At 48.2% G+C, this 24,068-nt stretch overlaps 1 protein-coding gene across 1 annotated transcript in view; it reads right to left on the reverse strand.

Annotated features, from left to right (window-relative positions):
- Positions 1-24,068, reverse strand: part of ACAD9 (acyl-CoA dehydrogenase family member 9) — a 188,178-nt gene that overhangs the window by 146,621 nt on the left and 17,489 nt on the right. Inside the window, exon 2 of the mRNA XM_063940592.1 lies at positions 344-437. Coding sequence (XP_063796662.1) covers positions 344-437 — 94 coding nt within the window. The remainder of the gene's footprint in view (positions 1-343; positions 438-24,068) is intronic.

A 24,068-nucleotide genomic window follows, 5' to 3' on the forward strand; every position in this document is an offset into this window, starting at 1 on the left:
GTTGGCCCGGGAACTCGAACCATGCCTTGTAAAAAAGGATTGCCACTTTAAAAATAAAAAAAAATGTCCGAGTTCGGCCGGGAACTCGCACCTCTGACTTCATTACATCCAGCCCCATGTCTGACCTTTAACTCATATGACAAAGTTTGTACCATATATATCAAAACTGTACCAACTTATACAAATCCATTGTTCTAGTAATTCTCATTTAGAGTAGACAAAACAAAACGCTACATAGGGAGACAAGCTCACCCGTAAACGGTAATCTTTGTTTCCTAATAAACCGACAAACTGCTTTTAATGCATATGGCACTTGTCTGGGTGACAACCAATATTATCTCACCTTCTTCATTGAAGAATTTATCCACAGGCTCTACAAGTTGATTAATTTCTTCCAGTTCATCCTTACTGATCTCTGGATATGGAAACACTTCTTCCTGGTAAACAAAACACCCAGATGAGTAATCGCCCAGCAAATGTAAACATTATTATGATTCAAATGTATACAGCTTTGTGTACTTTTCCAGACTGAAAGATACATAAGAAATGTGAAAATGTACCCCACAGGGCAGCATGATCTGGTAAGATATAGAGTGACTGCAGTGTTGCTCATCCTGTATGATCCCTGCTCTGGTTATGCCAACACAGCAATCATTAGCTCACTCACATACTGCAGTCATATGGTCACACTGTAACAAAAACTCCAATTTGTCTGGCTCACCCTCCCCAGTCATACCTCTACGGGGCAAACTCGCATTCCTCCTGCATCAATTAGTTGGTCTTTTCCCTCCATATGGAGAACTGATGGACCTTTCTGGATTCACTAGTAAGCAGTTCCACCACTATCTGTAAATTAGACACTATTTTATTCAATGGAATCACAACTTGGCTGCGCATCAACCTCGGTGATCGACTGTCTCATTGGCCACCCCTCCCAATGGGATCGATTCAATTCGGCAACAGATGAATAGCGCCGGGAATTAGCTCCCGACGCTATTCAATTCAGCTAAAGTGAAGTCGCAGAATGCCCGTTCTCGCCGACTTAACAGGTAGTTTTGTCGGGAGAACGAGCATTCTCCGACTTAACCACCCGCGGCGATGCTGATTCCCAACAGAATCAGCCTCGCGCCGGCCACGCGGCAGCTCTTTTGTCGGTTTTCTTCTCTCACCCCCCGGGGGTGAGAGAAGAATTCCCGACAATTTCGGGTAACTATTAGCTGAGTTGAATAGCGCCGGGAGCTAATTCCCGGCGCTATTCATCTGTTGCCGAATTGAATCAACCCCATTGTCTCATATCTTCTTTCAATAATGCTCTACTCCTAACCTCTGAGGCAGAGAGTGAGCCATTACAAATCTGCTAAGGAGATCAGTTTGACCATGATGAACTGGATGACATCTTTAATTGTGTTGCTAAATTATATATCAGTATTTCCATCAAATAAAAGCCTACAATTGCTTCATTGCTGGTAGTGTCTCCACCTGGTTCCATGGAATCTTCCCTGTCACCTGGAGGTATTGCAATCATCTAAGGCAGTGGTTCTCAAACTGTGTGCCGTGGCATTATGGGGTGCCTCAGGGCAGTGGCAAGGGTGCCTTGAATTGGTGGTCCAGGACCAGTTATAATTATTTATGGTCATTGTAATTAGCAAAACCAGTGCTGGTGGCTGCCAATCATAAAATATGTGGACAAACAGAAGCAAATCTTGTCTCTCACCACACAACTGAACCTAAAGGATGACCTATAAACCAAATTTACTTAATTTAATATTTATTTCCGATTGTCTCAATAAAAAACGTTTGACCTTAGGGTGCCGCGAAAAAAATTCTGATACTCTAGGGCGCCTTGAGTCAAAAAAGTTTGAGAACCACTGATCTAAGGTCTTTTTTGTTGCATATCTGATGGAGATACCCAAACTTTATTCATTTTGGAAGCAGGTCATTACCCTAAACTTCCAGATTCTCAACCTCTGGGGCCGATTTAATTGTTTTTGCTCCACCTGCTGGCTGTCTGAGGGCATGGGCATCTATTGGAGCTATTCAATTGTTGCTTCGATCAGATGCCCATTGCTGGTTAAGGCGCCTGTCAGCTTCCGGGTTTAACTGTGCAAAGTGGCTAAGCCTATCTAAAAAGCCTGAATGGGCGTCTATCGGACCAACAATTGAATAGCTCCGATAGATGCCCATTCCTTTAGACGGCCAGCAGGCGGCGTATGCCAGAATTGAATCGGTCCTTATATGTTCCATGTGATTCGAAGTACATACTCCTCCCTCTCTCGATTCCAGAATGCCCTATACATACACAAAACACACATATTGTTCGGCCATAATGCTACATGTCAAATTGCTTCACCCTGGAAAAATCTGCTGCCCCTTACTATCACCTCAGATCTACAACAAGGTATGGCACATAATTCAAGTATATTATATCACGAGCACCCATAAATACATTAAGGGACAATACAAGGATCTATCAAACTATTTGTTTACCAAAAAAAACACTACATAGGACACACGGACACCCACTGAGGTTAGAGGAGAAAAAATTCCACACCCAACGGAGAAAAGGATTTTTCACAGTAAGAGCAGTAAGGATTTGGAATTCTCTTTCAGAAAAGGTAGTAATGGTGGACACAACAAATAAGTTTAAAAAAAGGAATTTACTTACCGATAATTCTATTTCTCGTAGTCCGTAGTGGATGCTGGGACTCCGTAAGGACCATGGGGAATAGCGGCTCCGCAGGAGACAGGGCACAAAAGTAAAGCTTTAGGATCAGGTGGTGTGCACTGGCTCCTCCCCCTATGACCCTCCTCCAAGCCTCAGTTAGGATACTGTGCCCGGACGAGCGTACATAATAAGGAAGGATTTTGAATCCCGGGTAAGACTCATACCAGCCACACCAATCACACCATACAACTTGTGATCTGAACCCAGTTAACAGTATGATAAAACGTAGGAGCCTCTGAAAGATGGCTCACAACAATAAACAACCCGATGTTATTGTAACAATAACTATATACAAGTATTGCAGACAATCCGCACTTGGGATGGGCGCCCAGCATCCACTACGGACTACGAGAAATAGAATTATCGGTAAGTAAATTCTTATTTTCTCTGACGTCCTAAGTGGATGCTGGGACTCCGTAAGGACCATGGGGATTATACCAAAGCTCCCAAACGGGCGGGAGAGTGCGGATGACTCTGCAGCACCGAATGAGAGAACTCCAGGTCCTCCTCAGCCAGGGTATCAAATTTGTAGAATTTAGCAAACGTGTTTGCCCCTGACCAAGTAGCTGCTCGGCAAAGTTGTAAAGCCGAGACCCCTCGGGCAGCCGCCCAAGATGAGCCCACTTTCCTTGTGGAATGGGCTTTAACAGATTTTGGCTGTGGCAGGCCTGCCACAGAGTGTGCAAGCTGAATTGTACTACAAATCCAACGAGCAATCGTCTGCTTAGAAGCAGGAGCACCCAGCTTGTTGGGTGCATACAGGATAAACAGCGAGTCAGATTTTCTGACTCCAGCCCTCCTGGAAACATATATTTTCCGGCCTTGACAACGTCTAGCAACTTGGAGTCCTCCAAGTCCCTAGTAGCCGCAGGCACCACAATAGGTTGGTTCAGGTGGACGCTGAAACCACCTTAGGGAGAAACTGAGGACGAGTCCTCAATTCCGCCCTGTCCGAATGGAAAATCAGATAAGGGCTTTTACAGGATAAAGCCGCCAATTCTGACACGCGCCTGGCCCAGGCCAGAGCCAACAGCATGACCACTTTTCCTGTGAGATATTTTAACTCCATAGATTTAAGTGGGTCAAACCAATGTGACTTTTGGTACCCAAAAACTACATTGAGATCCCAAGGTGCCACTGAAGGCACCAAAGGAGACTGTATATACGGGATCAGTACTAATTGCCGCCGGTCGGAATCCCGGCGGTCGAAATACCGACGCCGGAATCCCGACCACACAATCCCGACAGGGGTGGTGAGCGGAACGAAGCCCCTTGCGGGATCGCTTCGCTCGCCACGCTGCGGGCATGGTGCCTCGCTACGCTCGGCACACTATTATATTCTCCCTCTATGGGTGTCGTGGACACCCACGGAGGGAGAATATGTCGGGATTGTGGCGGTCGGGATTCCGGCGTCGGTATTTCGACCGCCGGGATTCCGTCCGGCGGCATCCTGACCGCATCCCGTATATACAGTACCCCTTTTACAAACGTCTGAACTTCAGGGACTGAAGCTAGTTCTTTTTGGAAGAAAATTGACAGAGCCGAAATTTGAACCTTAATGGACCCCAATTTCAGGCCCATAGACACTCCTGTTTGCAGGAAATGTAGGAATCGTCGAATTTCTTCCGTCGGGCCTTACTGGCCTCGCACCACGCAACATATTTTCGCCAAATGCGGTGATAATGTTTTGCGGTTACATCCTTCCTGGCTTTGATCAGGATAGGGATGACTTCATCCGGAATGCCTTTTTCCTTCAGGATCCGGCGTTCAACCGCCATGCCGTCAAACGCAGCCGCGGTAAGTCTTGGAACAGACAGGGTCCTTGCTGGAGCAGGTCCCTTCTTAGAGGTAGAGGCTACGGATCCTCCGTGAGCATCTCTTGAAGTTCCGGTTACCAAGTCCTTATTGGCCAATCCGGAGCCACGAATATAGTGCTTACTCCTCTCCATCTTATCAATCTCAGTACCTTGGGTATGAGAGGCAGAGGAGGGAACCCATACACTGATTGGTACACCCACGGTGTTACCAGAGCCTTTACAGCTATTGACTGAGGGTCCCTTGACCTGGCGCAATACCTGTCGAGTTTTTCCCAACGGTTTATAATCATGTGGAGGACTTCTGGGTGAAGTTCCCACTCTCCCGGGTGGGAGGTCGTGCTGAGGAAATCTGCTTCCCAGTTGTCCACTCCCGGAATGAATACTGCTGACAGTGCTATCACATGGTTTTCCGCCCAGCGAAGAATCCTTGCAGCTTCTGCCATTGCCCTCCTGCTTCTTGTGGCACCCTGTCTGTTTACGTGGGTGACAGCCGTAATGTTGTCCGACTGGATCAACACCGGCTGACCTTGAAGCAGAGGTCTTGCTAAGCTTAGAGCATTGTAAATGGCCCTTAGCTTCAGATATTTATGTGAAGTGAAGTCTCCAGGCTTGACCATAAGCCCTGGATATTCCTTCCCTGTGTGACTGCTCCCCAGCCTCGCAGGCTGGCATCCGTGGTCACCAGGACCCAGTCCTGAATGCCGAATCTGCGGCCCTCTAGAAGATGAGCACTCTGCAACCACCACAGGAGGGATACCCCCTGTCCTTGGTGACAGGGTTATCCGCTGATGCATCTGAAGATGCGACCCGGACCATTTTTCCAGTAGGTCCCACTGGAAAGTTCTTGCGTGGAATCTGCCAAATGGGATTGCTTCGTAGGAAGCCACCATTTTTACACAGAACCCTTGTGCATTGATGCACTGAGACTTGGCTCGGTTTTAGGAGGTTCCTGACTAGCTCGGATAACTCCCTGGCTTTCTCCTCCGGGAGAAACACCTTCTTTCTGGACTGTGTCCAGGATCATCCCTAGGAACAGAAGACAAGTCGTCGGAACCAGCTGCGATTTTGGAATATTGAGAATCCAATCGTGCTGCCGCAACACTACCTGAGATAGTGCTACACTGACCTCCAACTGTTCCCTGGATCTTACCCTTATCAGGGAATCGTCCAAGTAAAGAATAACTAAAATTCCCTTCCTTCGAAGGAATATCATCATTTCGGTCCTTACTTTAGTAAAGACCCGGGGTGCCGTGGACCATCCCTACGGCAGCGTCTGAACTGATAGTGACAGTTCTGTACCATAACCTGAGGTACCCTTGGTGAGAAGGGTAAATTTTTTGACATGAAGGTAAGCATCCTTGATGTCCCGAGACATCATGTAGTCCCCTTCTTCCAGGTTCGCAATCACTGCTCTGAGTGACTCAATCTTGAATTTGAACCTCTGTATTCAAAGATTTTAGATTTAGAATCGGTCTCACCGAGCCGTCTGGCTTCGGTACCACAATAGTGTAGAATAATACCCCGTTCCCTTTTGCAGGAGGGGTACCTTGATTATCACCTGCTGGGAATACAGCTTGTGAATGGCTTCCAAAACTGCCTCCCTGTCAGAGGGAGACGTCGGTAAAACCGACTTTTGGAAACGGCGAGGGGGAGACGTCTCGAATTCCAATTTGTACCCCTGAAATATTACCTGAAGGATCCAGGGGTCTACTTGCGAGTGAGCCCACTGCGCACTGAAATTCATTGAGAACGGGCCCCCACCGTGCCTGAGCTTGTAAAGCCCTAGCATCATACTGAGGGCTTGGCAGAGGCGGGAAAGGGTTTCTGTTCCTGGGAACTGGCTCATCTCTGTAGCCTTTTTCCTCTCCCTCTGTCACGAGCAGAAAAGAGGAACCTTTTGTCCGCTTGCCAACAAAGGACTGCGCCTGATAATACTGCGTCTTATTTTGAGAGGCGACCTGGGGTACAAACGTGGATATCCCAGCTGTTGCCGTGGCCACCAGGTCTGAAAGACCGACCCCAAATGTCCCCTTTTTTAAGGCAATACTTTCAAATGCCGTTTGGAATCCGCCTCACCTGACCACTTTACTGGTAGAATTGGACAACGCACTTATACTTGATGCCAGTCGGCAATATTCCGCTGTGCATCTCGCATATATTTTAAATGCTCTATAGGCAATAATATACTGTCCTTATCTAGGATATCAATATTTCCAGTCAGGGAATCCGACCACGCCAACCCAGCACTGCACATCCAGGCTGAGGCGATTGCTGGTCGCAGTATAACACCAGTATGTGTGTAAATACATTTTAGGATACCCTCCTGCTTTCTATCAGCAGGATCCTTAAGGGCGGCCATCTCAGGAGAGGGTAGAGCCCTTGTTCTTACAAGCGTGTGAGCGCCTTATCCCCCCCTAGGGGGTGTTTCCCAACGCACCCTAACCTCTGGCGGGAAAAGGTATACTGCCAATAACTTTTTAGAAATTATCAATTGTTATCGGGGGGAAACCCACGCATCATCACACACCTCATTTTATTTCTCAGATTCAGGAAAACTACAGGTAGTTTTTCCTCACCAAACATAATACCCCTTTTTGGTGGTACTCATATTATCAGAAATGTGTAAACATTTTCCCTTGCCTCAATCATGTAACGTGTGGCCCTATTGGAAATCACGGTTGTCTCTTCACCGTCGACACAGGAGTCAGTATCCGTGTCGGCATCTGTATCTGCCATCTGAGGTAACGGGCGCTTTAGAGCCCCTGACGGCCTATGAGACGTTTGGACAGGCACAAGCTGAGTAGCCGGCTGTCTCATGTCAACCACTGTCTTTTATACAGAGCTGACACCGTCACGTAATTTTCAACAGTACATCCACTCAGGTGTCGACCCCCTAGGGGGTGACATCACTATTACAGGCAATCTGCTCCGTCTCCACATCATTTTTCTCCTCATACATGTCGACACAAACGTACCGACACACAGCACACACACAGGGAATGCTCTGATAGAGGACAGGACCCCACTAGCCCTTTGGGGAGACAGAGGGAGAGTTTGCCAGCACACACCAAAGCGCTATAAACTGTATAGGGACAACCTTATAATAAGTGTCTATCCCTTATAGCTGCTTATATATATTTTTAGCCAAATAAGTGCCCCCCCTCTCTGTTGTACCCTGTTTCTGTAGTGCAGTGCTGGGGAGAGTCTGGGAGCCTTCCTACCAGCGGAGCTGTGTGGGAAAATGGCGCCGTGTGCTGAGGAGATAGGCCCCGCCTCCTTCTCGGCGGGCTCTTCTCCCGCTTTTATCTGGAAAACTGGCAGGGGTTAAATACATCCATATAGCCCAGGGGCTATATGTGATGTATTTTTTGCCATAGGAGGTATTTACATTGCTGCCCAGGGCGCCCCCCCCCAGCGCCCTGCACCCTCAGTGACCGCAGTGTGAAGTGTGCTGGGAGCAATGGCGCACAGCTGCAGTGCTGTGCGCTACCTTAATGAAGACAGGAACGTCTTCTGCCGCCGATTTCTGGACCTCTTCACTCTTCAGCATCTGTAAGGGGGCCGGCGGCGCGGCTCCGGGACCCATCCAGGCTGTACCTGTGATCGTCCCTCTGGAGCTAATGTCCAGTAGCCTAAGAAGCCCAATCCACTCTGCACGCAGGTGAGTTCGCTTCTTCTCCCCTTAGTCCCTCGATGCAGTGAGCCTGTTGCCAGCAGGTCTCACTGAAAATAAAAAACCTATTTAAACTTTTACTTCTAAGCAGCTCAGGAGAGCCCCTAGTGTGCACCCTTCTCGTTCGGGCACAAAAATCTAACTGAGGCTTGGAGGAGGGTCATAGGGGGAGGAGCCAGTGCACACCACCTGATCCTAAAGCTTTACTTTTGTGCCCTGTCTCCTGCGGAGCCGCTATTCCCCATGGTCCTTACGGAGTCCCAGCATCCACTTAGGACGTCAGAGAAAATGGATTGGATAAATTCCTAGCTGAAAAAAATATCCAGGGATACAGCATTTAATTAATATTTAAAGAAAAAAAATAAAAAAAAATAATGTAATGTACAATAGGTTGAACTCGATGGACATTTGTCTTTTTTCAACCTCAACAACTATGTAACACAGAGGAACTCCTCCACTTCTTTTGACAAAGTGAGGACCTCAAGGTATAACCAAGCCCTCCTTGACCATTACTTTGAGTATGCAGTCTCTGTCCAGAGATAACAGCAACCCAGCATCTCACACCAGCTGACTTCTCTCCATATTGAACAACAATATCAGCGCCCAGAGAGAATTACCTTTGGGTAATTTTCCTTTTTCTCTCCATATTGAACATCCCCATCCCTCTCTGTGCCACAAATACAGCATCCACATATATCACCATTGTGCTGTCACAGAGCCGCACAACAACATAGGACAAGGCAATGGAACCAGGGCAGGAAGATGTTGCTGATATGTTCCATCCATGCAAGGGGGTTTGGATTTCTTTAATCATAGAGGATGGGAGGTAGTTGTATCCACTGTTCACACTAGCGACTCAAGACAAGCTACTAAAGACATTTTAATTAAATCCCTCACTGGCTACAGTAAATCTCCAAACGGTACACCAGGCACGTTACACTAGACCCCTGGCTCTCTGCATTATTCTAAAGGGCCCTACACACTGGATGACATTTTAGAAAGAAAGGAAGGTATCGTTCAGTGTGGAGGAACAGACGAACGATGCACATCCCTGCAGTCGTTCATCGTTAGTCTATCATTGCAAGCCAATTTGGATGATATAGATGTTTGCAATGTCAAATCGTTCATGCAAATCATTCAGTGTGAATGCAAAAAATAGTTACTGGAAAATCGTTCATTGGACATATAGTTCAAATCACCCATTGTGTAGGGCCCTTAACAAATACCACAAACTACACACAATACACTATGTCCCACACTAGTCACAGTTACACACACACCACTCAACCTTACACATCACAGCATCACCACACAAATTAAACTATAACCACATTCCATAGCTACAATAACACCAATACTTATTGTATTAAAACTAGAGATGAGCGGGTTCGGTTCCTCGGAATCCGAACCCGCCCGAACTTCAGGTTTTTTTACACGGGTCCGAGCGACTCGGATCTTCCCGCCTTGCTCGGTTAACCCGAGCGCGCCCGAACGTCATCATGACGCTGTCGGATTCTCGCGAGGCTCGGATTCTATCGCGAGACTCGGATTCTATATAAGGAGCCGCGCGTCGCCGCCATTTTACACGTGCATTGAGATTGATAGTGAGAGGACGTGGCTGGCGTCCTCTCCGTTTAGAGAAGAAATAGATAGGAGAGTGAGACAGTGACACTTCATTTACTGGAGCTTAGGAGGAGTACTCAGACAGAGAGTGCAGAATTTTGCTGATAGTATTAGTTAGTTATACTAGTGACTGACCAGTGACCACCAGTGCAGTTTTATATTATTTAATATAATCCGTTCTCTGCCTGAAAAAACGATACACAGTGACTCAGTCACATACCATATCTGTGCTCAGCCCAGTGTGCTGCTGCATCATCTATGTATAATATCTGACTGTGCTCACACAGCTTAATTGTGGGGGAGACTGGGGAGCAGTTAGGTTATAGCAGGAGCCAGGAGTACATATTAAAAAAATTAAACAGTGCACACTTTTTTTCTGCAGGAGTGCCACTGCCAGTGTGACTGACCAGTGACCTGACCACCAGTATATAGTATACTATATTGTATTGTGAATGTCTGCCTGTAAAAGTTAAACACACGTCGTGTGACTTGTGTGGTGTTTTTTTATTCTATAAAATAAAAAACTCATTCTGCTGACAGACAGTGTCCAGCAGGTCCGTCATTATATAATATATACCTGTCCGGCTGCAGTAGTGATATATATATATTTTTTATATCATTATTTATCATCCAGTCGCAGCAGACACAGTACGGTAGTTCACGGCTGTAGCTACCTCTGTGTCGGCACTCGGCAGTCCATCCATAATTGTATACCACCTACCCGTGGTTTTTTTTTTTCTTTCTTCTTTATACATACTACATCTCATTATCATCCAGTCTATATTAGCAGCAGACACAGTACAGTACGGTAGTCCACGGCTGTAGCTACCTCTGTGTCGGCACTCGGCAGTCCGTCCATAATTGTATACCACCTACCCGTGGTTTTTTTTTTCTTTCTTCTTTATACATACTACATCTCATTATCAACCAGTCTATATTAGCAGCAGACACAGTACGGTAGTCCACGGCTGTAGCTACCTCTGTGTCGGCACTCGGCAGTCCATCCATAATTGTATACCACCTACCCGTGGATTTTTTTTCTTTCTTCTTTATACATACTACATCTCATTATCATCCAGTCTATATTAGCAGCAGACACAGTACAGTACGGTAGTCCACGGCTGTAGCTACCTCTGTGTCGGCACTCGGCAGTCCGTCCATAATTGTATACCACCTACCCGTGGTTTTTTTTTTCTTTCTTCTTTATACATACTACATCTCATTATCAACCAGTCTATATTAGCAGCAGACACAGTACGGTAGTCCACGGCTGTAGCTACCTCTGTGTCGGCACTCGGCAGTCCATCCATAATTGTATACCACCTACCCGTGGTTTTTTTTCTTTCTTCTTTATACATACTACATCTCATTATCATCCAGTCTATATTAGCAGCAGACACAGTACAGTACGGTAGTCCACGGCTGTAGCTACCTCTGTGTCGGCACTCGGCAGTCCGTCCATAATTGTATACCACCTACCCGTGGTTTTTTTTTTCTTTCTTCTTTATACATACTACATCTCATTATCATCCAGTCTATATTAGCAGCAGACACAGTACAGTACGGTAGTCCACGGCTGTAGCTACCTCTGTGTCGGCACTCGGCAGTCCATCCATAATTGTATACCACCTACCCGTGGTTTTTTTTTCTTTCTTCTTTATACATACTACATCTCATTATCATCCAGTCTATATTAGCAGCAGACACAGTACAGTACAGTACAATAGTCCACGGCTGTAGCTACCTCTGTGTCGGCACTCGGCAGTCCATCCATAATTGTATACTAGTATCCATCCATCTCCATTGTTTACCTGAGGTGCCTTTTAGTTGTGCCTATTAAAATATGGAGAACAAAAATGTTGAGGTTCCAAAATTAGGGAAAGATCAAGATCCACTTCCACCTCGTGCTGAAGCTGCTGCCACTAGTCATGGCCGAGACGATGAAATGCCAGCAACGTCGTCTGCCAAGGCCGATGCCCAATGTCATAGTACAGAGCATGTCAAATCCAAAACACCAAATATCAGTAAAAAAAGGACTCCAAAACCTAAAATAAAATTGTCGGAGGAGAAGCGTAAACTTGCCAATATGCCATTTACCACACGGAGTGGCAAGGAACGGCTGAGGCCCTGGCCTATGTTCATGGCTAGTGGTTCAGCTTCACATGAGGATGGAAGCACTCAGCCTCTCGCTAGAAAACTGAAAAGACTCAAGCTGGCAAAAGCACCGCAAAGAACTGTGCGTTCTTCGAAATCCCAAATCCACAAGGAGAGTCCAATTGTGTCGGTTGCGATGCCTGACCTTCCCAACACTGGACGTGAAGAGCATGCGCCTTCCACCATTTGCACGCCCCCTGCAAGTGCTGGAAGGAGCACCCGCAGTCCAGTTCCTGATAGTCAGATTGAAGATGAAGATGTTGAAGTACACCAGGATGAGGAGGATATGGGTGTTGCTGGCGCTGGGGAGGAAATTGACCAGGAGGATTCTGATGGTGAGGTGGTTTGTTTAAGTCAGGCACCCGGGGAGACACCTGTTGTCCGTGGGAGGAATATGGCCGTTGACATGCCTGGTGAAAATACCAAAAAAATCAGCTCTTCAGTGTGGAGGTATTTCAACAGAAAAGCGGACAACAGGTGTCAAGCCGTGTGTTGCCTTTGTCAAGCTGTAATAAGTAGGGGTAAGGACGTTAACCACCTCGGAACATCCTCCCTTATACGTCACCTGCAGCGCATTCATAATAAGTCAGTGACAAGTTCAAAAACTTTGGGCGACAGCGGAAGCAGTCCACTGACCAGTAAATCCCTTCCTCTTGTAACCAAGCTCACGCAAACCACCCCACCAACTCCCTCAGTGTCAATTTCCTCCTTCCCCAGGAATGTCAATAGTCCTGCAGGCCATGTCACTGGCAATTCTGACGAGTCCTCCCCTGCCTGGGATTCCTCCGATGCATCCTTGCGTGTAACGCCTACTGCTGCTGGCGCTGCTGTTGTTGCTGCTGGGAGTCGATGGTCATCCCAGAGGGGAAGTCGTAAGCCCACTTGTACTACTTCCAGTAAGCAATTGACTGTCCAACAGTCCTTTGCGAGGAAGATGAAATATCACAGCAGTCATCCTGCTGCAAAGCGGATAACTGAGGCCTTGACAACTATGTTGGTGTTAGACGTGCGTCCGGTATCCGCCGTTAGTTCACAGGGAACTAGACAATTTATTGAGGCAGTGTGCCCCCGTTACCAAATACCATCTAGGTTCCACTTCTCTAGGCAGGCGATACCGAGAATGTACACGGACGTCAGAAAAAGACTCACCAGTGTCCTAAAAAATGCAGTTGTACCCAATGTCCACTTAACCACGGACATGTGGACAAGTGGAGCAGGGCAGGGTCAGGACTATATGACTGTGACAGCCCACTGGGTAGATGTATGGACTCCCGCCGCAAGAACAGCAGCGGCGGCACCAGTAGCAGCATCTCGCAAACGCCAACTCTTTCCTAGGCAGGCTACGCTTTGTATCACCGCTTTCCAGAATACGCACACAGCTGAAAACCTCTTACGGCAACTGAGGAAGATCATCGCGGAATGGCTTACCCCAATTGGACTCTCCTGTGGATTTGTGGCATCGGACAACGCCAGCAATATTGTGTGTGCATTAAATATGGGCAAATTCCAGCACGTCCCATGTTTTGCACATACCTTGAATTTGGTGGTGCAGAATTTTTAAAAAAACGACAGGGGCGTGCAAGAGATGCTGTCGGTGGCCAGAAGAATTGCGGGACACTTTCGGCGTACAGGCACCACGTACAGAAGACTGGAGCACCACCAAAAACTACTGAACCTGCCCTGCCATCATCTGAAGCAAGAAGTGGTAACGAGGTGGAATTCAACCCTCTATATGCTTCAGAGGTTGGAGGAGCAGCAAAAGGCCATTCAAGCCTATACAATTGAGCACGATATAGGAGATGGAATGCATCTGTCTCAAGCGCAGTGGAGAATGATTTCAACGTTGTGCAAGGTTCTGATGCCCTTTGAACTTGCCACACGTGAAGTCAGTTCAGACACTGCCAGCCTGAGTCAGGTCATTCACCTCATCAGGCTTTTGCAGAAGAAGCTGGAGACATTGAAGGAGGAGCTAACACGGAGCGATTCCGCTAGGCATGTGGGACTTGTGGATGGAGCCCTTAATTCGCTTAACAAGGATTCACGGGTGGTCAATCTGTTGAAATCAGAGCACTACATTTTGGCCACCGTGCTCGATCCTAGATTTAAAGCCTACCTTGGATCTCTCTTTCCGGCAGACACAAGTCTGCTGGGGTTGAAAGACCTGCTGGTGAGAAAATTGTCAAGTCAAGCGGAATGCGACCTGTCAACATCTCCTCCTTCACATTCTCCCGCAACTGGGGGTGCGAGGAAAAGGCTCAGAATTCCGAGCCCACCCGCTGGCGGTGATGCAGGGCAGTCTGGAGCGACTGCTGATGCTGACATCTGGTCCGGACTGAAGGACCTGACAACGATTACGGACATGTCGTCTACTGTCACTGCATATGATTCTCTCACCATTGAAAGAATGGTGGAGGATTATATGAGTGACCGCATCCAAGTAGGCACGTCACACAGTCCGTACTTATACTGGCAGGAAAAAGAGGCAATTTGGAGGCCCTTGCACAAACTGGCTTTATTCTACCTAAGTTGCCCTCCCACAAGTGTGTACTCCGAAAGAGTGTTTAGTGCCGCCGCTCACCTTGTCAGCAATCGGCGTACGAGGTTACATCCAGAAAATGTGGAGAAGATGATGTTCATTAAAATGAATTATAATCAATTCCTCCGTGGAGACATTGACCAGCAGCAATTGCCTCCACAAAGTACACAGGGAGCTGAGATGGTGGATTCCAGTGGGGACGAATTGATAATCTGTGAGGAGGGGGATGTACACGGTGATATATCGGAGGATGATGATGAGGTGGACATCTTGCCTCTGTAGAGCCAGTTTGTGCAAGGAGAGATTAATTGCTTCTTTTTTGGTGGGGGTCCAAACCAACCCGTCATTTCAGTCACAGTCGTGTGGCAGACCCTGTCACTGAAATGATGGGTTGGTTAAAGTGTGCATGTCCTGTTTATACAACATAAGGGTGGATGGGAGGGCCCAAGGACAATTCCATCTTGCACCTCTTTTTTCTTTAATTTTTCTTTGCGTCATGTGCTGTTTGGGGAGGGTTTTTTGGAAGGGCCATCCTGCGTGACACTGCAGTGCCACTCCTAGATGGGCCCGGTGTTTGTGTCGGCCACTAGGGTCGCTTATCTTACTCACACAGTCAGCTACCTCATTGCGCCTCTTTTTTTCTTTGCGTCATGTGCTGTTTGGGGAGGGTTTTTTGGAAGGGCCATCCTGCGTGACACTGCAGTGCCACTCCTAGATGGGCCCGGTGTTTGTGTCGGCCACTAGGGTCGCTTATCTTACTCACACAGTCAGCTACCTCATTGCGCCTCTTTTTTTCTTTGCGTCATGTGCTGTTTGGGGAGGGTTTTTTGGAAGGGCCATCCTGCGTGACACTGCAGTGCCACTCCTAGATGGGCCCGGTGTTTGTGTCGGCCACTAGGGTCGCTTATCTTACTCACACAGTCAGCTACCTCATTGCGCCTCTTTTTTTCTTTGCGTCATGTGCTGTTTGGGGAGGGTTTTTTGGAAGGGCCATCCTGCGTGACACTGCAGTGCCACTCCTAGATGGGCCCGGTGTTTGTGTCGGCCACTAGGGTCGCTTATCTTACTCACACAGCGACCTCGGTGCAAATTTTAGGACTAAAAATAATATTGTGAGGTGTGAGGTATTCAGAATAGACTGAAAATGAGTGTAAATTATGGTTTTTGAGGTTAATAATACTTTGGGATCAAAATGACCCCCAAATTCTATGATTTAAGCTGTTTTTTAGGGTTTTTTTGAAAAAAACACCCGAATCCAAAACACACCCGAATCCGACAAAAAAAATTCGGTGAGGTTTTGCCAAAACGCGGTCGAACCCAAAACACGGCCGCGGAACCGAACCCAAAACCAAAACCCGAAAAATTTCCGGCGCTCATCTCTAATTAAAACCCACTACACCAAGATCAGCACATATAACACCAAATACCCACTCACTACACTATAAACTTCTGGGAACTATATCTGGGCAGTTATAAAATTATGTCCACAAGCACCTATCCTAAAAGCGCACTAAATAGCCCCATTTGACAAACCATAAGCACATCAATATGTGCCCGAAAAAATAAGAGGAAAGAAGTAGACATTGTGTAATTCAAATTGAGTACATTAAAAACACATAAAACAATATAGCACTCTGTGGTATGGGTATCCCAAAATGACTGAAAGACAACAATTACCAGCTATGTGAAAAAACTGGCAAGTTCTTTAAGAGCATGGGTGGATATATAATCCCAGCGTCAGTCCTGGGTTATTGGCCAGTTACACACTCCAAATTACTAGAGGCTGGATCCTGCAATGCAGTCAGCTAATGGAGTCCCCGTCCTGGCACGTAAAGTAGGTGCCAGGAAGGGGACCCCATTGGATGACAGCAATGCAGGAAAAGGTAGTTGCCAGGACGGGGACCCTATCGAATGACAGCATTGCAGGCAAATGTAGGTGCCAGGACTGGGAACCCTTAGGACAACAGCATTGCAGAAAAAGGTAAGTGGCAGGACAGGGACCCCACTGGATGACACCATTGCAGGATTAAATTTGGATTACGCTATGGGCGAAATTCAATTGATTATCTCGCCCGATCTCCCATCTACAGTGACGGGAGATCGTGGGGGCGATATTCAATTGTGTCACTGTATCGCACCCATAAAGGTCGGGTTTAGCAGCGTAAAAGCAGTTAAACCACACCTAATTGTTGGCCGCGAACGCAAAAAGTGCAGTTTGGGTACCCAAACAGGACACTTTTTGCTCATCTCCGCTCACCACCCCCGGGGTGGGTGCGAGTTGAAATGCAGACGCTGGCAGTCATTCGCGCCCTAACGGAGCTACAATTGAATAGCTTAATTCGGTGCCATCTATTGGCTGCCGGCGAGTACAACATTTAAATCTCGCCCTATGTCTACTTTTTTCCTCTATTTGTTTGGGGACATAATTATGTGCTTATGAGGAATGTTTACCTCTGAAAAGGAGATTGACAGTGGAATTATCTCTGGTGAAATACTGTACATTGAGAGAACTGACAAGGAGACATTTGTCAATACCTTTTAAAACATTATGGGGTATATGCAATTAGCAGCGAATCGCGGCAATTTTTTGGCCGTTTTTCAATTCGACACAATTCGACAGTCTAATTTCGGCAAGTGGGTGCCGAAATTGACCATATGCAATAAAAAACGGATTCGACAGTCTCGCTGACGAAAAATGGCCGATTTGACGGATTTTGTTCCGTTTTTTTAAAAACGGGTAAAAACAAAAAAAAAAAAAAAAAAAAAATCGGAAAAAAATGGCGTGGGGTCCCCCCCTCCAAAGCATAACCAGCCTCGGGCTCTTCGAGCTCGTCCTGGTTCTAAAAATCCGTCCCCCGTATTTTTAAAACCAGCACCGGGCTCTGCGCCTGGTGCTGGTGCAAAAAATACGGGGGACAAAAAGAGTAGGGTCCCCCGTATTTTTTACACCAGCATCGGGCTCCACTAGCTGGACAGATAATGCCACAGCCGGGGGTCACTTTTATACAGCGCCCTGCGGCCGTAGCATTAAATATCCAACTAGTCACCCCTGGCCGGGGTACCCTGGGGGAGTGGGGACCCCTTCAATCAAGGGGTCCCCCCCCAGCCACCCAAGGGCCAGGGGTGAAGCCCGAGGCTGTCCCCCCCCATCCAAGGGCTGCGGATGGGAGGCTGATAGCCTTGAGAAAATGTAAAGAATATTGTTTTTTTCCTGTAGTACTACAAGTCCCAGCAAGCCTCCCCCGCAAGCTGGTACTTGGAGAACCACAAGTACCAGCATGCGGGAGAAAAACGGGCCCGCTGGTACCTGTAGTACTACTGGAAAAAAAATACCCAAATAAAAACAGGAGACACACACCTTGAGAGTAAAACTTTATTACACACCTGCCGACACACACATACTTACCTATGTTGACCCGCCGACTGCCACGTCTCCTGATCCGACGATCCGGGGTACCTGTGAATCAAATTATACTCACCTCAATCCAGTGTCCAGATATAAATCCTCGTACTTGGCAAAAAAAGAAAACGAACAACCGAACCAGCGGACTGAAAGGGGTCCCATGTTTACACATGAGACCCCTTTCCCCGAATGCTGGGACACCACGTGACTGCTGTCACCGAGGTCCCTTCAGCCAATCAGCGAGCGCAACGTCCTGGCACTCTGCTGATTGGCTGCACGTCTGAGCTGTCAGACAGCGCCTCGCAAAGCCTCTCCATTATACTCAATGGTGGGAACTTTGCGTCAGCGGTGAGGTCACCCGCGGTCAGCGGCTGACCGCGGGTAACCCCACCGCTACCCGCAAAGTTCCCACCATTGAAAGTAATGGAGAGGCTTTGCGATGCGCTGTCTGAGGTCACACGCGCATACAGCCAATCAGGTGATTGCAACGAAGTAGCGCTTCCTGATTGGCTGAAGGGACCTCAGTGACAGCAGTCACGTGGTGTCCCGGCATTCGGTGAAAGGGGTCTCATGTGTAAACATGGGACCCCTTTCAGTCCGCTGGTTCGGTTGTTCGTTTTCTTTTTTTGCCAAGTACGAGGATTTATATCTGGACACTGGATTGAGGTGAGTATAATTTGATTCACAGGTACCCCGGATCGTCGGATCAGGAGACGTGGCAGTCGGCGGGTCAACATAGGTAAGTATGTGTGTGTCTCCTGTTTTTATTTGGGTATTTTTTTTCCAGCAGTACTACAGGTACCAGCGGGCCCGTTTTTTCTCCCGCATGCTGGTACTTGTGGTTCTCCAAGTACCAGCTTGCGGGGGAGGCTTGCTGGGACTTGTAGTACTACAGGAAAAAAATAAGAATTTACTCACCGGTAATTCTATTTCTCGTAGTCCGTAGTGGATGCTGGGAACTCCGTAAGGACCATGGGGAATAGCGGGCTCCGAAGGAGACTGGGCACTCTAAGAAAGAATTAGGGCTACCTGGTGTGCACTGGCTCCTCCCTCTATGCCCCTCCTCCAGACCTCAGTAAGGGAAACTGTGCCCGGAAGAGCTGACACAATAAGGAAGGGATTTGGAATCCCGGGTAAGACTCATACCAGCCACACCAATCACACCGTACGACTCGTGATACTATATCCAGTTAACAGTATGAACAACAACTGAGCCTCACGAACAGAGGGCTCATATCAATAACCCTTTAGTTAGGCAATAACTATATACAAGTATTGCAGACAATCCGCACTTGGGATGGGCGCCCAGCATCCACTACGGACTACGAGAAATAGAATTACCGGTGAGTAAATTCTTATTTTCTCTGACGTCCTAGTGGATGCTGGGAACTCCGTAAGGACCATGGGGATTATACCAAAGCTCCCAAACGGGCGGGAGAGTGCGGATGACTCTGCAGCACCGAATGAGCAAAGGCAAGGTCCTCCTCAGCCAGGGTATCAAACTTGTAGAATTTTGCAAATGTGTTTGAACCCGACCAAGTAGCAGCTCGGCAAAGTTGTAAAGCCGAGACCCCTCGGGCAGCCGCCCAAGAAGAAGAGCCCACTTTCCTCGTGGAATGGGCTTTTACAGATTTAGGATGCGGCAGTCCAGCCGCAGAATGTGCAAGTTGAATCGTGCTACAGATCCAGCGAGCAATAGTCTGCTAAGAAGCAGGAGCACCTAGCTTGTTGGGTGCATACAGGATAAATAGCGAGTCAGTTTTCCGGACTCCAGCTGTCCTGGAAACATATATTTTCAGGGCCCTGACCACGTCCAGTAACTTGGAATCCTCCAAGTCCCGAGTAGCCGCAGGCACCACAATAGGTTGGTTCACATGAAAAGCTGAAACCACCTTAGGAAGGAATTGGGAACGAGTCCTCAATTCCGCCCTATCCATATGAAAAATCAGATAAGGGCTTTTACATGACAAAGCCGCCAATTCTGATACACGCCTGGCCGACGCCAAGGCCAACAGCATGACCACTTTCCACGTGAGGTATTTTAGCTCCACGGTTTTAAGTGGCTCAAACCAATGCGACTTTAGGAAATCCAACACCACGTTGAGATCCCACGGTGCCACTGGAGGCACAAAAGGGGGCTGAATATGCAGCACACCTTTAACAAAAGTCTGAACTTCAGGCAGTGAAGCCAGTTCTTTTTGGAAGAAAATCGACAAAGCCGAGATCTGGACCTTAATGGAACCCAATTTTAGGCCCATAGTCACTCCTGACTGTAGGAAGTGCAGAAATCGACCGAGCTGAAAATCCTCCGTTGGGGCCTTCCTGGCCTCACACCAAGCAACATATTTTCGCCATATGCGGTGATAATGACTTACGGTCACATCTTTCCTAGCTTTAATCAGCGTAGGAATGACTTCCTCCGGAATGCCCTTTTCTTTTAGGATCCGGTGTTCAACCGCCATGCCGTCAAACGCAGCCGCGGTAAGTCTTGGAACAGACAGGGCCCCTGCTGTAGCAGGTTCTGTCTGAGCGGCAGAGGCCATGGGTCCTCTGAGATCATTTCTTGAAGTTCTGGGTACCAAGCTCTTCTTGGCCAATCCGGAACCACGAGTATAGCTCTTACTCCTCTCCTTATTATTCTCAGTACCTTGGGTATGAGAGGCAGAGGAGGAAACACATAAACCGACTGGTACACCCACGGTGTCACTAGAGCATCCACAGCTATCGCCTGAGGGTCCCTTGACCTGGCGCAATATCTTTTTAGCTTTTTGTTGAGGCGGGACGCCATCATGTCCACCTGTGGCCTTTCCCAACGGTGTACAATCATTTGGAAGACTTCTGGATGAAGTCCCCACTCTCCCGGGTGGAGGTCGTGCCTGCTGAGGAAGTCTGCTTCCCAGTTGTCCACTCCCGGAATGAACACTGCTGACATGATTTTCCGCCAATCGGAGAATCCTTGTGGCTTCTGCCATCGCCATCCTGCTTCTTGTGCCGCCCTGACGGTTTACATGGGCGACCACCGTGATGTTGTCTGACTGGATCAGCACCGGCTGGTGTTGAAGCAGGGGTCTTGCCTGACTTAGGGCATTGTAAATGGCCCTTAGTTCCAGAATATTTATGTGTAGGGAAGTCTCCTGACTCGTCCATAGTCCTTGGAAGTTTCTTCCCTGTGTGACTGCCCCCCAACCTCGAAGGCTGGCATCCGTGGTCACCAGGACCCAGTCCTGTATGCCGAATCTGCGGCCCTCTAGAAGATGAGCACTCTGCAGCCACTACAACAGCGACACCCTGGTCCTTGGAGACAGGGTTATCAGCCGATGCATCTGAAGATGCGATCCGGACCACTTGTCCAACAGATCCCACTGAAAGATCCTTGCATGGAACCTTCCGAATTGAATTGCTTCGTAAGAAGCTACCATCTTTCCCAGGACTCGCGTGCAGTGGTGCACCGATACCTGTTTTGGTTTTAGGAGGTCTCTGACTAGAGATGACAACTCCTTTGCCTTCTCCTCCGGGAGAAACACCTTTTTCTGTTCTGTGTCCAGAACCATCCCCAGGAACAGTAGACGCGTTGTAGGAACCAGCTGCGACTTTGGAATATTCAGGATCCAGCCGTGCTGTTGTAGCACTTCCCGAGCTAGTGCTACTCCGATCAACAACTGTTCCCTGGACCTCGCCTTTATAAGGAGATCGTCCAAGTACGGGATAATTATAACTCCCTTTTTTCGAAGGAGTATCATTATTTCGGCCATTACCTTGGTAAATACCCTCGGTGCCGTGGACAGACTAAACGGCAACGTCTGGAATTGGTAATGACAGTCCTGTACCACAAATCTGAGGTACTCCTGGTGAGGAGGGTATATGGGGACATGCAGGTAAGCATCCTTGATGTCCAGTGATACCATGTAATCCCCTTCATCCAGGCTTGCAATAACCGCCCTGAGCGATTCCATTTTGAACTTGAACCTTCTTATATAAGTGTTCAAGGAATTCAAACTTAAAATGGGTCTCACCGAACCGTCCGGTTTCGGTACCACAAACATTGTGGAATAGTAACCCCGTCCCTGTTGAAGGAGGGGTACTTTGGTTATCACCTGCTGGGAGTACAGCTTGTGAATCGCCTCCAGCACCGCCTCCCTGTCTGGGGGAGTAGTTGGCAAGGCTGATTTGAGGAAACGGCGAGGGGGAGACGTCTCGAATTCCAGCTTGTACCCCTGAGATACCACTTGTAGAATCCAGGGATCCACCCGTGAGCGAACCCACTGGTCGCTGAAGTTCCGGAGACGGGCCCCCACCGCACCTGGCTCCACCTGTGCAGCCCCAGCATCATGCGGTGAACTTAGAGGAAGCGGGAGAGGACTTTTGTTCCTGGGAACTTGCTGTTTGGTGCAGCTTTTTCCCCCTACCTCTGCCTTTGGGCAGAAAGGACGCGCCTTTAACCCGCTTGCCTTTTTGGGGCCGAAAGGACTGTACCTGATAATACGGTGCTTTCTTTGGCTGTGAGGGAACATGGGGTAAAAATCTCGACTTCCCAGCAGTCGCTGTGGAAACGAGGTCCGAGAGACCATCCCCAAACAATTCCTCACCCTTGTAAGGCAAAACCTCCATGTGCCTTTTAGAATCCGCATCACCTGTCCACTGCCGAGTCCATAATACTCTCCTGGCAGAAATGAACATTGCCTTTATTCTAGATGCCAGTTGGCAAATATCCCTCTGTGCATCTCTCATGTATAAGACTACGTCTTTTATATGCTCTACAGTTAGCAATATAGTGTCCCTGTCAAGGGTATCAATGTTATCAGACAGGGAATCTGACCACGCAGCTGCAGCACTGCACATCCATGCTGAAGCAATAGCCGGTCTCAGTATAATACCTGAGTGTGTATATACAGACTTCAGGATAGCCTCCTGCTTTCTATCCGCAGGCTCCTTTAGGGCGGCCGTATCCGGAGACGGTAGTGCCACCTTCTTTGACAAGCGTGTGAGCGCTTTATCCACCCTAGGGGATGTCTCCCAACGTATCCTATCCTCTGGCGGGAAAGGGTACGCCCTTAGTAACTTTTTAGAAATTACCAGTTTCTTATCGGGGGAAACCCACGCTTCATCACACACTTCATTTAACTCTTCAGAAGGGGGAAAAACCACAGGTTGCTTTTTCTCCCCAAACATAATACCCTTTTTTGTGGTACCAGGGTTAATGTCAGAAATGTGCAACACATTTTTCATTGCCGTAATCATGTAACGGATGGCCCTATTGGAATGTACATTAGTCTCATCCTCGTCGACACTGGAGTCAGTATCCGTGTCGACATCTGTGTCTGCCATCTGAGGTAGAGGGCGTTTTTGAGTCCCTGATGGCTTTTGAGACGCCTGGGCAGGCACGGACTGAGAAGCCGGCTGTCCCACATCTGCTATGTCATCAAACCTCTTATGTAAGGAGTTGACACTGTCACGTAATTCCTTCCACATATCCATCCACTCAGGTGTCGACCCCGCAGGGGGTGACATCACATTTATCGGCACCTGCTCCGCCTCCACATAAGCCTCCTCATCAAACATGTCGACACAGCCGTACCGACACACCGCACACACACAGGGAATGCTCTGACTGAGGACAGGACCCCACAAAGTCCTTTGGGGAGACAGAGAGAGAGTATGCCAGCACACACCACAGCGCTATATAATGCAGGAGTTACACTACACAAGTGATTTACCCTATAGCCGCTATATATATATATAGTATTTGCGCCTAAATTTAGTGCCCCCCCCCTCTCTTTTTTACCCTATTGAGCCTGGAAACTGCAGGGGAGAGCCTGGGGAGCATCCTTCCAGCGGAGCTGTGAGAGGAAGTGGCGCCAGTGTGCTGAGGGAGATAGCCCCGCCCCCTTCACGGCGGACTTCTCCCGCTTTTTTTATGGATATAGTATGTGTGATTAGCCACTTTAAGGTAATCATATTGCAGCCCAGGGCGCCGCCGCCCCCCCCCCCCCCCCCCCCCCAGCGCCCTGCACCCATCAGTGACCGGAGTGTGAGGTGTGCATGGGGAGCAATGGCGCACAGCTGCAGTGCTGTGCGCTACCTTAATGAAGACCGTAGTCTTCAGCCGCCGATTTCCTGGACGTTCTTCTTGCTTCTGG

Source organism: Pseudophryne corroboree, chromosome 9 (genome assembly GCF_028390025.1).
Source record: "Pseudophryne corroboree isolate aPseCor3 chromosome 9, aPseCor3.hap2, whole genome shotgun sequence".
Taxonomy (NCBI): domain Eukaryota; kingdom Metazoa; phylum Chordata; class Amphibia; order Anura; family Myobatrachidae; genus Pseudophryne; species Pseudophryne corroboree.